Source organism: Rhinichthys klamathensis, unplaced genomic scaffold (assembly GCF_029890125.1).
Source record: "Rhinichthys klamathensis goyatoka isolate OS25496 unplaced genomic scaffold, OSU_Roscu_1.1 h1tg000015l_1, whole genome shotgun sequence".
Taxonomy (NCBI): Eukaryota; Metazoa; Chordata; class Actinopteri; order Cypriniformes; family Leuciscidae; genus Rhinichthys; species Rhinichthys klamathensis.
In genome coordinates this window covers 2995117-3007310 of record NW_026606567.1, presented here as the reverse complement: position 1 = coordinate 3007310, position 12194 = coordinate 2995117, and the positions used below count along the sequence as shown (strand labels likewise).

At 48.5% G+C, this 12194-nt stretch overlaps 1 protein-coding gene across 1 annotated transcript in view; it reads right to left on the bottom strand.

The window, feature by feature from the left end:
- LOC130069726 (basement membrane-specific heparan sulfate proteoglycan core protein-like) overlaps nt 1-12194 on the bottom strand; it is a 92630-nt gene that overhangs the window by 78434 nt on the left and 2002 nt on the right. Inside the window, exon 2 of the mRNA XM_056233799.1 lies at nt 170-398. Coding sequence (XP_056089774.1) covers nt 170-398 — 229 coding nt within the window. The remainder of the gene's footprint in view (nt 1-169; nt 399-12194) is intronic.

Below are 12194 nucleotides of genomic sequence, written 5' to 3'. Positions count from 1 at the left end.
GACGGGTCTTTGATCATGCGGTAGCGGGTTGGAAAACAGACCCGTCTCGGACTAGTTCCTGACATTGGCAGCCGAATGCAAGTGGAACGAGGAGGCATCAGTGGGACATGCTCCTGCATGGGTTGGCTGACCGTATTCAGAAAGAAATCTTTGCGATGGAACTACTCACCGATCTCGACAAACTCATCAAATTGGCTTTTCGTGTAGATGCACGTTAACAACGACGCAATTAGCAAGTCCGTCACACTCTTGTGTCTGAACTTCCTGTGTATTCCACTTCCAGTCTCTGTAATGCGGTCAGCCTGACACCCGATCATGAACCCATGCAGGTTGACCGCCGGAGAGCTAAGGGACTTTGCTTGTATTGTGTTGCTGCCAGGCACATCTTGGCTGACTGTCTAGTAAAAGGCCAAGCCGACAGTAGATTTGAGGTTACTGTCGGGTGGATTATTCCTGGAGAAATCGTCGTCCACAACTCTTCTCCCGGTAAGACTGCAATGGGTTAGCCTGGTAATACCAAACTCTGCTACTTCCCTTTGCTTCATAGACAGAGTCTGGCATGTCATCATTGAAAAGTGTTTTCTTTATCGCGGGGAGGGCGCTTGTCTGAAGTATAAAATCATTGGTTACCCTTAAGCCAATCACATAACGTTTGGTTATGACGCGTGTTATTCGCCAGCTCAGCCGCATCGAACTTCCACTGTAAACACATGTATGATGCGAAAACGAAACCATCGAGCGAAATACCGGAGTGAACATGGCTGACCGAGTTTTGCTGCCTCCTTAACCTGATCCTCCATGAGTGCAACCAAGAGGGACACAATCACAACTATCGCCGTGCCGGCCTTTGGCCTGCCCAGTTTCTCGCTGACGATCGGTAATATTTGATAAATTAAACTTTTATCAAAACCTGTCGGGAGTAGGGCCACGACATCACCTCCATTCAAAATGTTTAACAAACACTCTTCTTGTTCGGGCTTCAGTTTGGAAATACCAGGAATATTCTCCACAACAGAGCGAATTGCATCCCGTGTCTCCATATCCGCGGTCGTTTTCGATTTCCCCAATCTTAAACTCGGCTCTTAGCGTCTACGTCACGGCTCTCAGCCCGCCCTCTGTTCGTTGATTGGCCGGCTGTTTTCAGGCCGGAGGAAAACTGAGAGACATGTCGATGTCTCAGACTAAGTACAGAAGTTAAATGAAATTGAGCGGAAGTACGAAGTCTGACGTAGTCAGGCTAGCAATGGGTAACCAAATTCCACAACTGTCAGACCCTGCTGGATTCCGGAGCTGAAGGTAACTTTATGGATTTCAACCTGGCACAACACCTTTAAATTTCCATAATTTCACTCAGTTAGAAGATCTCTGTCAGTGCGATTAATGGACAAGCTCTTCCCCAAAAATCACACACTACTGGTCCTGTAACCCTTGATACATTAGGGAATCATACTGAGAATCTCCGTTGGCTCCTATCATCCTGGCTTGTTCACCACAGTCCTCTGCGTGGAGTAAACAGTGTTATGCCTCCTGTCTTATGTCTGCTTGTTCGTCTGTGCCTTGTTCGTCTTGTAAACATCAAACCCAAAGCTTTGTCTCGTATTTTTCACCATTCCGAGCGCCCGTCCACTCCTGAGTCCATAATACCTGAGAGACCCGTTGTATCTACACTCACATGGGAGATTGAGTTGAAGGTTCGAACAGCCTTAGAAGGCAAGGCAAGGCAAATTTATTTATATAGCACATTTCATACACAATGGTAATTCAAAGTGCTTTACATAGAAGAAATTAAAATAATCAAAACAAATAAGAATAATTAAAGGTGCCCTAGAATGTTTTTTTTAATTATTATTTTATAATGTTTCCTGGGTTGCCCTTATAATGTTAGTATGTTTTTTAGATCAAAAATAGTCATAATTTAGAAATAAAAGGCATTTTTCCTAGCCTGATTTTAGCCTCTGATTTGAACGCTCTGTTTGAAGGGGCGTGTCTGCTGTGTGTAACCGGCCTCTGCTGTGATTGGCTGACATGCTTGCATATGAAATAGCTATGTATTACATGTGAAACGTACTCGGTTACTAACGTAACCTCTGTTCTCCTACGAGAGTATCTCTCGTATTGCGTAATATCTTACGCTATGGGGAAAACCTCTTTTCCTCGAGATATTGAAGCCAAAAATGATCCTTAATTTTTAATCAATGCAAAACGCTTTGCGGCAGCAAGCAGACATAGGCAAGGCGGCTCGCGCGCCTATTGGCTGCTCTGTGGCAAAAGCAGCAGCCTATCGAGAGCGGCTCTGCGTGACGTCTTGACCAATGGGGGCACTTCGCGCCCATTTCGTCACGTCCCGCCAGAAAGGGCGTGGTCTCGCCCTATAAAGCCGGCCGATAGCTGATACAAAATGGAAGCTTTAGCGTTAAGTTCTGCCAGGAAGACTCAATTGCTACGTCACTTATTACCTTCTCATCTATCCAATCGTGTCTAATACTTGCGGTATAAAAGACCAGTACTTACACATGTTTGAGTTTGCAGATGCTGACGCTTTCATTCGATTGCTCACATCAGTTGCCGACCAAAAAATGTCCCAGACCTCGTATCTCGTTTGCGACTACTCAGATTCTGACGTAGATTTTGTCCCGCCGTCTCCTCCCGCTGCACGCCGCAGCTCGCGCATTCAATGCCGCGTTTTCCTTGGGCGCAGTAGTCTTCCGTGAGCTTGATCAACGCTCTCGAGGACGCCGGCATACCCATCAGCCATGGTCTCTCAAGGGAAGATCTAATGCTTTTGGCCCAAAATACCTTGGGTAATCCTCCAGTCTCTCTTCCTTCGACCCCAAAAGCTTCTACTTCAGCAGCACAGCCAAAACCAACTGGCAGGAAAAGAACTGCTAAAACATCTTCACCCCATCCAGCTAAAAGGATACAGCTACCTGCTCAGGCGCCATCCTCTCCGCAGATCGCCATCTCCACAGACACGAACTATCAGCTCATATCTGCAGTTCAAAGCCTTTCTAAGATGGTCAAAGGACTGGAGTCCAAAATGTCGTCCCTCGAACATTCCCTTGCTAATCCAAACCTCAGCTCAGATCCGGCCTCGAACTCCTCAGCAGCTCCACAAATTAATTTTCCTTCTCTCGGATTAACCAGCCATTCGAACGTGCCTTCAACATCAGCTGCCCTGCCTGCTTCTCTCCCAGCGATTCAGTCGCCATTTGAAGAGGTTTCTGCTCCACCGGCTCCTTCTAACTTCAATCTCTCAACAGCTGCTCCAGCGCAAGCCTTCGGTAGGCGTTTTGTTTCTCCTGCCGCAGCAACTGTGTCCTCTCACTTAAGATCGAACATTATCCAAGGTAAGGACATTAACTTGGCTACATTATTGCTTCCTTCGCCTGCGGCCGACAGGAAAATGGTCGACTGTGGTGACGTGGCAGTCCTTCTTAAAACCTCCGATCCTCGTTTACAATGCAATCTCTCGTTTGGTGAATTTGTAATTGCTTTTAGCATTTACCGAGACATTTTGTGCCAGGTTTATCCAGAGAGAAGAGAAGAGCTAGATCTCTATTTAGCTATGATGGCGGACTTCAGTCAAAGATATGGAGGCACGTTATTTTACGAATACCACAAGTCATTCTCTGCTAAAGCGGCTTCCTTCATTACAATTTACAATACAAGGTTAGACTGGTCAATCACAGACACGGAACTACTCGTCCGTCATTTCGGCGGCCAAAAAAGCTTGGCTTGTGCTATTTGCAGCGCTCATGGGCACACGGCTTCATTTTGCCCCAAAGCTTTCGCAAGTCATGATTCGTTCGCTGGCCGTGGTGCTGAAAACGTAAGACTCTCTTCAAACAGCAGAGGTCGCCGTGTTGCAGAGTTTAATGGCGTTCCTATATGTGTCTCATTCAATGAATCTGTCTGTTCTTATGCTAATTGCAAATTTGCTCATATTTGTAGTTCTTGCAAGGATCCGCACCCGAAATCTGTCTGTCCACGCCGGTACAAACCGCCAACCCGGGGGAAAGCCCCATTTCAGAGAAAATTCTGAATAGTCACCCATCTACTCCCATTAATATACCAAACCTTTCAAGCTACCTTTTTTCTCACCCTGATCCGTTCTTCGTTGATTATCTCATCACCGGTCTGTCCCAAGGGTTTCGGGTGGGCGTCCTTTCCCATCTTACTGCTTCTTTTGTAGCAAAAAATTTACAATCAGCTAGAAACGAACCCGACGTGGTTTCAGCACTACTAGAGAAAGAGGTCAATAAAGGATATGTCATTGGCCCTTTCGCTTCTCCTCCTTTTTCTCCTTTTCGCGTTAATTCCATCGGCGTCGCAACGCGTAAATATTCCGGCAAAAAACGTCTCATTTTTGACATGTCTTCTCCCCATTCCTATGAAATAGCAAGCGTTAACGAATGTATTCCTTTAACCCCTTTTTCCCTTCATTATGCCTCGGTCGACAATGCTTTTCAGTTGATCAAGTTAGCCGGTCAAGGCGCTTGGCTAGCTAAAGCTGATATAACAGACGCTTTCAAAACTATGCCAATTCATCCCTCCGATTGGCCACTCTTCGGAGTCAAATGGAATTCTAAATTCTATTTCGCTGTAAGGCTCACATTCGGATGTAGAAGTAGTCCTCATATTTTCAACAGTCTTTCCGAAGCCTTGTGTTGGATCCTTCTGAATGTCTGTAAGCTTCCCTTTGTTTTGCACTTACTTGACGATTTTTTGTTGATCGATTTTCCTTCTTCCCAATCTACCGTTCTTGACATACTTAAACAGGTTTTTAGCGACGTTGGCGTCCCCCTCTCCGCTGAAAAAACGCTGGGCCCTTCTACTTCGTTAGAATTCCTAGGCATATTTCTCGATACCATCAAAATGCAAGCTTCTCTTCCTCACGAAAAGCTTCTAAGGATCAGATCTTTCCTGGAATCTTTTTCCTCCCTACACGTCGTTTCGAAACGCGATATGCTTTCTTTGCTTGGTCACCTAAATTTTGCCATGAGTATCATCCCGCAAGGCAGGGCTTTTATTTCTCGTCTGCTTACATTGGCTCATTCCGTGCAAGATTTAAGCGAATCGCTCCATTTAGACGAAGGATGTCTATCTGACATTAAATTTTGGACTCGGTTGCTAAACGAGTGAAACGGCATTTCCTTTTTCTACAATGACGCTTTCGAATCATCCGCAGAACTTCATCTGTTTACCGACGCCGCTCCATCTATCGGTTTCGGTTTTTTTTTTCAAGGGCAATGGTTTGCAGAGAAATGGCCAATCGATTTTCCTACGGTTACTCTAGGTCACGTTTCTTCCGCGCTCTACGAGATTTATCCTTTAGTCGTGGCCAGCATAATTTGGGGCTCAGCGTGGTCGAGGAAACGCATTATTATGTTTTGCGATAATGAAGCCACCGTTGCCATCATTAATGAAGGTAGATCATCTTGCCTCTCGATCATGCCTTTCGTGAGACGCTTAATCTGGCAATCAGTAACGTACAACTTCATCATAAAGGCTGCTCACACACCCGGGCATTCCAATGTCATTGCTGACGCGCTCTCTCGCTTTCGTTTTCAGACTTTCAGACGGCTTTGCCCCTCAGCCAACTCGGATCCAACACCATGCCCTTCCTTATCAGCAACAATGTTAAATTAGATGATTTGCTTAAATCAGCCAGACATTATATGTCTAAAGGAATAGCTCCTTCCACTTTTAAAGCTTACACTTCCGCTTGGTCTTCGTTTTTAATGTTTTGTTTTTCCTTTCAGATTCCTCTTTTTCCCATCTTGATTACCACGGTCTGCTCCTTTCTTGTTTTTAAATTCGAAAATTGCAATTTAAAAATTTCCTCCATCCGTAGATTACTCGCAGGCGTTCAATTTTACGCAAAATACTTCAATCCCGACTTTCCAAGTCTTTTCACTGCTACTTCCATTCGCTTATTGCTCAAAGGCATGAGTAAGTCTTCTAGCCATTTTCCAGATAAACGGTTGCCTCTTACTTTGCCTCTTCTGCAAAGATTGATCAATTCTCTCCGTAATGGGCTTTTTTCCATGTACATTAACGTAATGCTAGAAGCCGTGTTTTTAATCGCCTTTTATGGTTTTATGCGTCCAGGGGAATTCACTTCATCAACCAACCATTTCGATCCTGCGCGCGATCTTTCTTTCTCTGATTTGCATTTTTCACATCAATTCTTTACACTCTTTCTTAAGCACTCTAAGAATGATTCTCAAGGTTCTGGCGTCACATTAACTATCTCTAAAATCCACAATAATTTCTGTCCCTTCTCATCTATGCTCAAATTTCTCAAAATCCGTTCTCGATCCTCAGACCACTCCCCCCTATTCATTCTTCCTAACGGTGCTCCTCTCTCTAAAGCCTGGTTCAGGTCTCATCTAGTTTCTGTTCTTATAAGCTGCAGTTTATCTCCCTCCCTGTATACTGGCCATTCCTTCAGAATTGGGGCCGCCACAACAGCAGCCGAACGTGCTATTTCTACTGCAGCCATCAAAATCATGGGCAGATGGTCTTCCTCTGCATTCGAGTCTTACATAAGACCTGATCCAAAGATCATCCTCGAAGCTCAGCAAGCTCTTCACTAAACGGTTCAGGTAAATAACCTTTGCAACTACTGGTGGTGGTGCTATTATATTCCATTTTCTTAATTGGTCTTAAATCAGCTGCATTACAATGGTCAATGAGTCATCGTCTATATATGGCCTAGTGACCTTGTCTTAATGTGGCCTTGTCTCTATGTGACAGTAGTAGCCGTTGTGGTCTTGTCCCATGTGGTCTTTATGGTTTAAAAAAAAAAAAAAAAAATCATGCAAGTGTATGATATACATGTTCAGTGTGGTCTACTGTGACCGTGTAGCCTAATGTGGCCTTGTCCCGTGGTCTTGTGGCCAGTTATGGCATGGTTCTGTGTGGCCTAGTGGCTATATCTCGTTGGCCTTGTATCCGTGTGGCATTAGCAGCCTTGTGGCCCAGCGGGCCTTGTCTCTGTGCGGGTCTCAAGGCCTTGTGGCATAATGTTGCCTTGTCCTATGTGTGGCCTTCATGGTCTTGTGGCCCTTATGGCCTCGGTTCTGTGTGGCCTAGTGGCCGTTGTCCCTTTGTAACCTCGTCTCAGTGTGGGCTTACGATATCGCGGCCCTTGCGGCCTCATTCTATGTTCAGTGTGGTCTACTGTGACCGTGTAGCCTAATGTGGCCTTGTCCCGTGGTCTTGTGGCCAGTTATGACATTGGTTCTATGTGGCCTAAGGCCTTGTCTATGAGTGGTTCTGTCTCTGTATGGCTTTAGCAGCCTTGTGGCCCAGCGGGCCTTGTCTCTGTGTGGGTCCAGAGGCCTTGTGGCACAAGTTGCCTTGTCCTGTATGTAAAAAATGGCCAGTGGTCTGTGGCCCTTAGTGGCGCGGTTCAATGTGGCCTAGTGGCCGTTGTCTGTGTGGCTTGGTCTGTGTGGTCTATAGTGGCCTTGTGGCACAAGTTGCCTTGTCCTGTATGTAAAAAATGGCCAGTGGTCTGTGGCCTTTAGTGGCGCGGTTCAATGTGGCCAAGCGGCCTTGAGGCATTGTTGCCTCGCTAAAAAATGGCCATGTGGTCTTGTGGTCCTTGCGGCCTGGTTTTGTGTGGCCTTGCGGCCTTGTCCAGTCTACCTCGTTCTATGTGCGGCATTAGAGGCCGTTGTGGCTCATTGCGGCCTTGTCTCTGTGGTCTAGCAAGGCCATGTGGCCGGGCGGCCTTGTGTCTGTGGTCTATCATGGCCGTGTGGTCCAATGTGGCCAGTTTGCGGCCTAAGGAGGCCTGCTCTGTGTACGGCCCTAGGTGGCCTGCTCTGTGTGGTCCAATGAGGCCTGGCCCAATGTGGCATTGTCTGTGTGGTCCATCGCGGCCTTGTCTCTGTGTGGTCCAATGAGGCCTGGCCAATGTGGCTCTGTTTTGTGTGGTCCATCGAGGCCTTGTCTCTGTGCGGTCTGTTACGGCCTCGTCCCATATGGCCGGTTCTGTATGCCCAAGGTGGCCTTTTCTCTGTGGTCCTATAACAGCTTTTGTTCCATGACCTGTCCCTATGTCCTAAGTTAGCCTCGTTCTCAGCTAAGTCACTATTCCACAACACTTGCTTCCCTCCAACTCATTCTCAGGGAAACTGGTTCGATCAGACGTAAGTGCGTCTCAAAACATAAGTCGCCTGGATGAAAGCGTCAACATGGATAAATGCTAATGTACATACAGCAGCAGAACATAAATGCATAAATGCTTTATTCACGTCTTCGCATAGTACCTTTCAGGCTCACTATGAAGTCGTCTCTCACTAATTAGTTATTGGCTACGAGGCTTTCCACATTTCATGTTCATGCCATTATTAACTCCCTTTTCTTTCTATTTTAGGCTCTACAGGATACACGACTGGTGGGTATACTTTTCTTTACCGTTCTTTGGGGGTGGGCTCCGCCCTGGTGGAATTATCTTCCACCTATTTTGGGGGGTCGGCTGCGCCCCTGCCTTCGTCTTCAGGCAGGAAATGCAGAGTCCGGACCCTCGGATTGCGAGCTATGGACGGGGCCTACGCCAAATAACTTTATTGCTTGCTGGGCTATCAATAAATGTATTTATTGTTACAGTATTTATTCTCCCGAGTCTTTCTGGTAGAAATGGAAGCTTTAGCGTTAAGTTCTGCCAGGAAGACTCAATTGCTACGTCACTTATTACCTTCTCATCTATCCAATCGTGTCTAATACTTGCGGTATAAAAGACCAGTACTTACACATGTTTGAGTTCGCAGATGCTGACGCTTTCATTCACCTCCATCCTCCCCACCACCACCAGGATGGTCCCTTCCCCTCCATCCTCCCCACCACCACCAGGATGGTCCCTTCCTATACCTCACAGGGGGTCGGCTGCGCCCCTGCCTTCGTCTTCAGGCAGGAAATGCAGAGTCCGGACCCTCGGATTGCGAGCTATGGACGGGGCCCACGCCAAAGAACTTTATTGCTTGCTGGGCTATCAATAAATGTATTTATTGTTACAGTAATTATTCTCCCGAGTCTTTCTGGTAGAACTGGTTTTCATTGCCGAAGCGAACCAGAGCGTATTGTAAGCACGGCAAGATACGCAGTACTCGTTCCCTCTCTAGAGAGAACAGAGGTTACGTTAGTAACCGAGTACGTTCTCTTACGAGAGTATCTCTCATGCTGCGTAATATCTTACGCTATGGGGAACACAGTGTAACACGCCGTGCATACAGGGATCCAACACCAAAGTCCCAAGGGCAGAGGCCCGGGGCGCATGTAGTGCATAATCACCATAGACTCACAAAGAGTGAAGGAAGAGGGGCTAGAAGCGTCATTCCTTATAAAATAGCATCCAGAGGAGCTAATCATGTAGATATTATACCACGTAGTCAGGGTGAAAACACTTTCAGCCTAAACTGGGTGGCCATACATGTGTCGACACTCGTGGAGCTGCTGTATCAGTCAGTGAGCGATACGCAGGCCAAACTCAGCATCTGGGCCGACACAGCGGGGCAGATCGCACTGAATTCTAGACCGCCAAAAGCTTAGCTTGTAAGGCGGGGACCTCCAGGTTATAGTATTTAATAAATGTAGACGGCGAGGCCCAGCCCGCAGCCGTACAAATATCTTGCAGGGTAATCCCGCTAGACCATGCCCACGAAGAGGCCATGCCTCTCGTGGAGTGCGCTCTGACACCCAAGGGACACTGCAGGCCCTTAGAGGTGTAAGCCAGCGCTATGGCATCAACTATCCATCTGGATAGGCTCTGTTTTGATGCGGCAAGTCCCTTAGAACGTCCGCCAAACAAAACGAAAAGCTGCTCAGTCTGTCTAAAACCAGACGATCGGGACACATAAGCTCTTAGTGCCCTGACGGGGCAAAGGAGACTCGTGTCCTTCTCCTCATTGAGAACCGGAAGGGCGGACAGGGAAATCACCTGGGCCCTGAACGGTGTGTTGAGGGATTTCGGCACGTACCCGTGCCTAGGTTTGAGTATGACCTTTGAGTCATTAGGCCCAAACTCCATACATGACGCGCTTACCGAAAGCGCTTGTAAGTCCCCTACGCGCTTCACTGAAGCGAGAGCCATGAGAAACACCGTTTTGAAAGACAGATGTTTCATGTCTGACAAATGGATTGGCTCGAATGGGGCACCTTTCATGGCTTCCAACACCGTGGAAAGGTCCCACATCGGGACTGAAGGGGGCCTGGGAGGGTTCAATCTCCGAGCTCCCCTGAGGAAACGCACGACTAGGTCGTTCTTCCCCAGTGGCTGGCCAGACGCCGGTTTTGCAAACGTTGCTATGGCCGCCACGTATACTTTGAGCGTGGATGGGGTTCTGCCCTTATCCAGCAGCTCTTGAAGGAAGGAAAGCACTTCCGTAACCCCGCAGTCTACGGGTGAAAAGCCCTGAGCTTGACACCAAGCAGAGAACACTGACCATTTCGAGGAATAGAGCCGTCGTGTAGACGGAGCTCTAGCCTGCGTGATCGTGTTTAACACTCCCTCCGGGAGGTTAGCGGGTACCCGTTGATGGCCCATGCGTGCAGGGACCACAGATCCGGGCGAGGATGCCAAATCGAGCCCCCTGCCTGAGAGAGGAGGTCTCTCCTCAGTGGTACAGGCCACGGGGCAGTGCTGGCCAGCTGCATCAGGACTGGGAACCAGGTCTGGTTTGTCCAGAGCGGGGCCACGAGAAGCACTGGGCATCCGTTTTCCCTGATTCGTTCCAACACTTGAGGCAGGAGCGAGACAGGGGGAAAAGCATATAGGGGAACGCGGGGCCAGACATGGGCTAGCGCATCCCTGCTCTTCGAGAAGAAGTTCGGACACTGAGCGTTTTCGAGGGACGCGAACAGGTCCACCTGCGCTCTGCCGAACGTTTCCCACAGCAGTTGGATCGTCTGCGGGTGCAGCGACCATTCCACTGCTGGGACATTGTTTCTGGACAGCCTGTCTGGTCCCACATTCAGGTGACCAGGCACATGCGCTGCTCTCAGCGAGAGCAGGTTGTGCTGAGCCCAGACCAGAAGGCGTTCCGTCAACCTGTAAAGGTTTCGGGACCTGACGCCAGCCTGGCGATTTATGTGTGCCACCACTGACATGTTGTCCGACCGGACCAGGACGTGGTGACCTTTTATCTGGGGACAGAAGCACCGTAGCGCTTTGTCGACTGCTATCATTTCCAAGCAGTTTATGTGAAGGAGCTTTTCCCGTTCTGACCACAGGCCAGCGAACGGTCTGCCCTTGAGCAGCGCTCCCCATCCCGAGGTGGAGGCGTCCGTAGACACCACCTGCACACTCGAGGCGGTCCCCAGACTAACCCTGACTGATACCAGTCGGTTACCTTCCAAGGTTTCAGGGCTGAGACGCACTCTAGATCGACCCTGAGGCGAAACAGACCAGCGGTCCATGCCCGGGGCGGAACTCGCGCTTTTAGCCACATCTGCAGTGGGCGCATGCGAAGCAGGCCCAACTGGAGTACAGAGGCTGCTGAGGCCATCAGGCCCAGCATTTTCTGAAACCTTTTGAGCGGGACTATAGAGCCGTGGCGGAAGGATTTCGCGACGCGCTGAACGTCTAGTCCGCGCTCCGGCGACAGGCGTGCTGTCATGGATAGCGAGTCCAGCACTGTTCCCAGAAAAGAAATTTTCTGACTGGGAGACAGCGAGCTTTTCGCCCAATTGACTGTGAGGCCCAGACTCTCGAGGTACTCGAGTAATGTGGCCCTGTGTTCTATGAGCTCTGATTGAGATCGAGCTAGATTCAGCCAATCGTCCAAGTAGTTCAAAACTCGCATGCCCCGGAGTCTCAGGGGTGCGAGAGCTGCGTCCATGCACTTCGTGAATGTACGGGGTGCTAGTGACAGGCCGAACGGCAGGACTGTGTATTGATATGCCTGGCCCTCGAAGGCGAATCTCAAGAATCGCCTGTGATGGGACGCTATTTGTATCTGGAAATAGGCGTCTTTCAGATCTATTGACATAAACCAGTCCTCTTGGCAAACTTGCGCGAGGATTTTCCTGGTTGTAAGCATTCTGAACTGTCGCTTCACAAGCGCTCTGTTCAGCTGTCGCAGATCCAAAATGAGTCTGAGACCCCCATCTTTTTTCGGTACCAGAAAATATCTGCTGTATAGGCCCCCTTCGCTCTGAGCTTGAGATAAGGGTTCTATAGCACT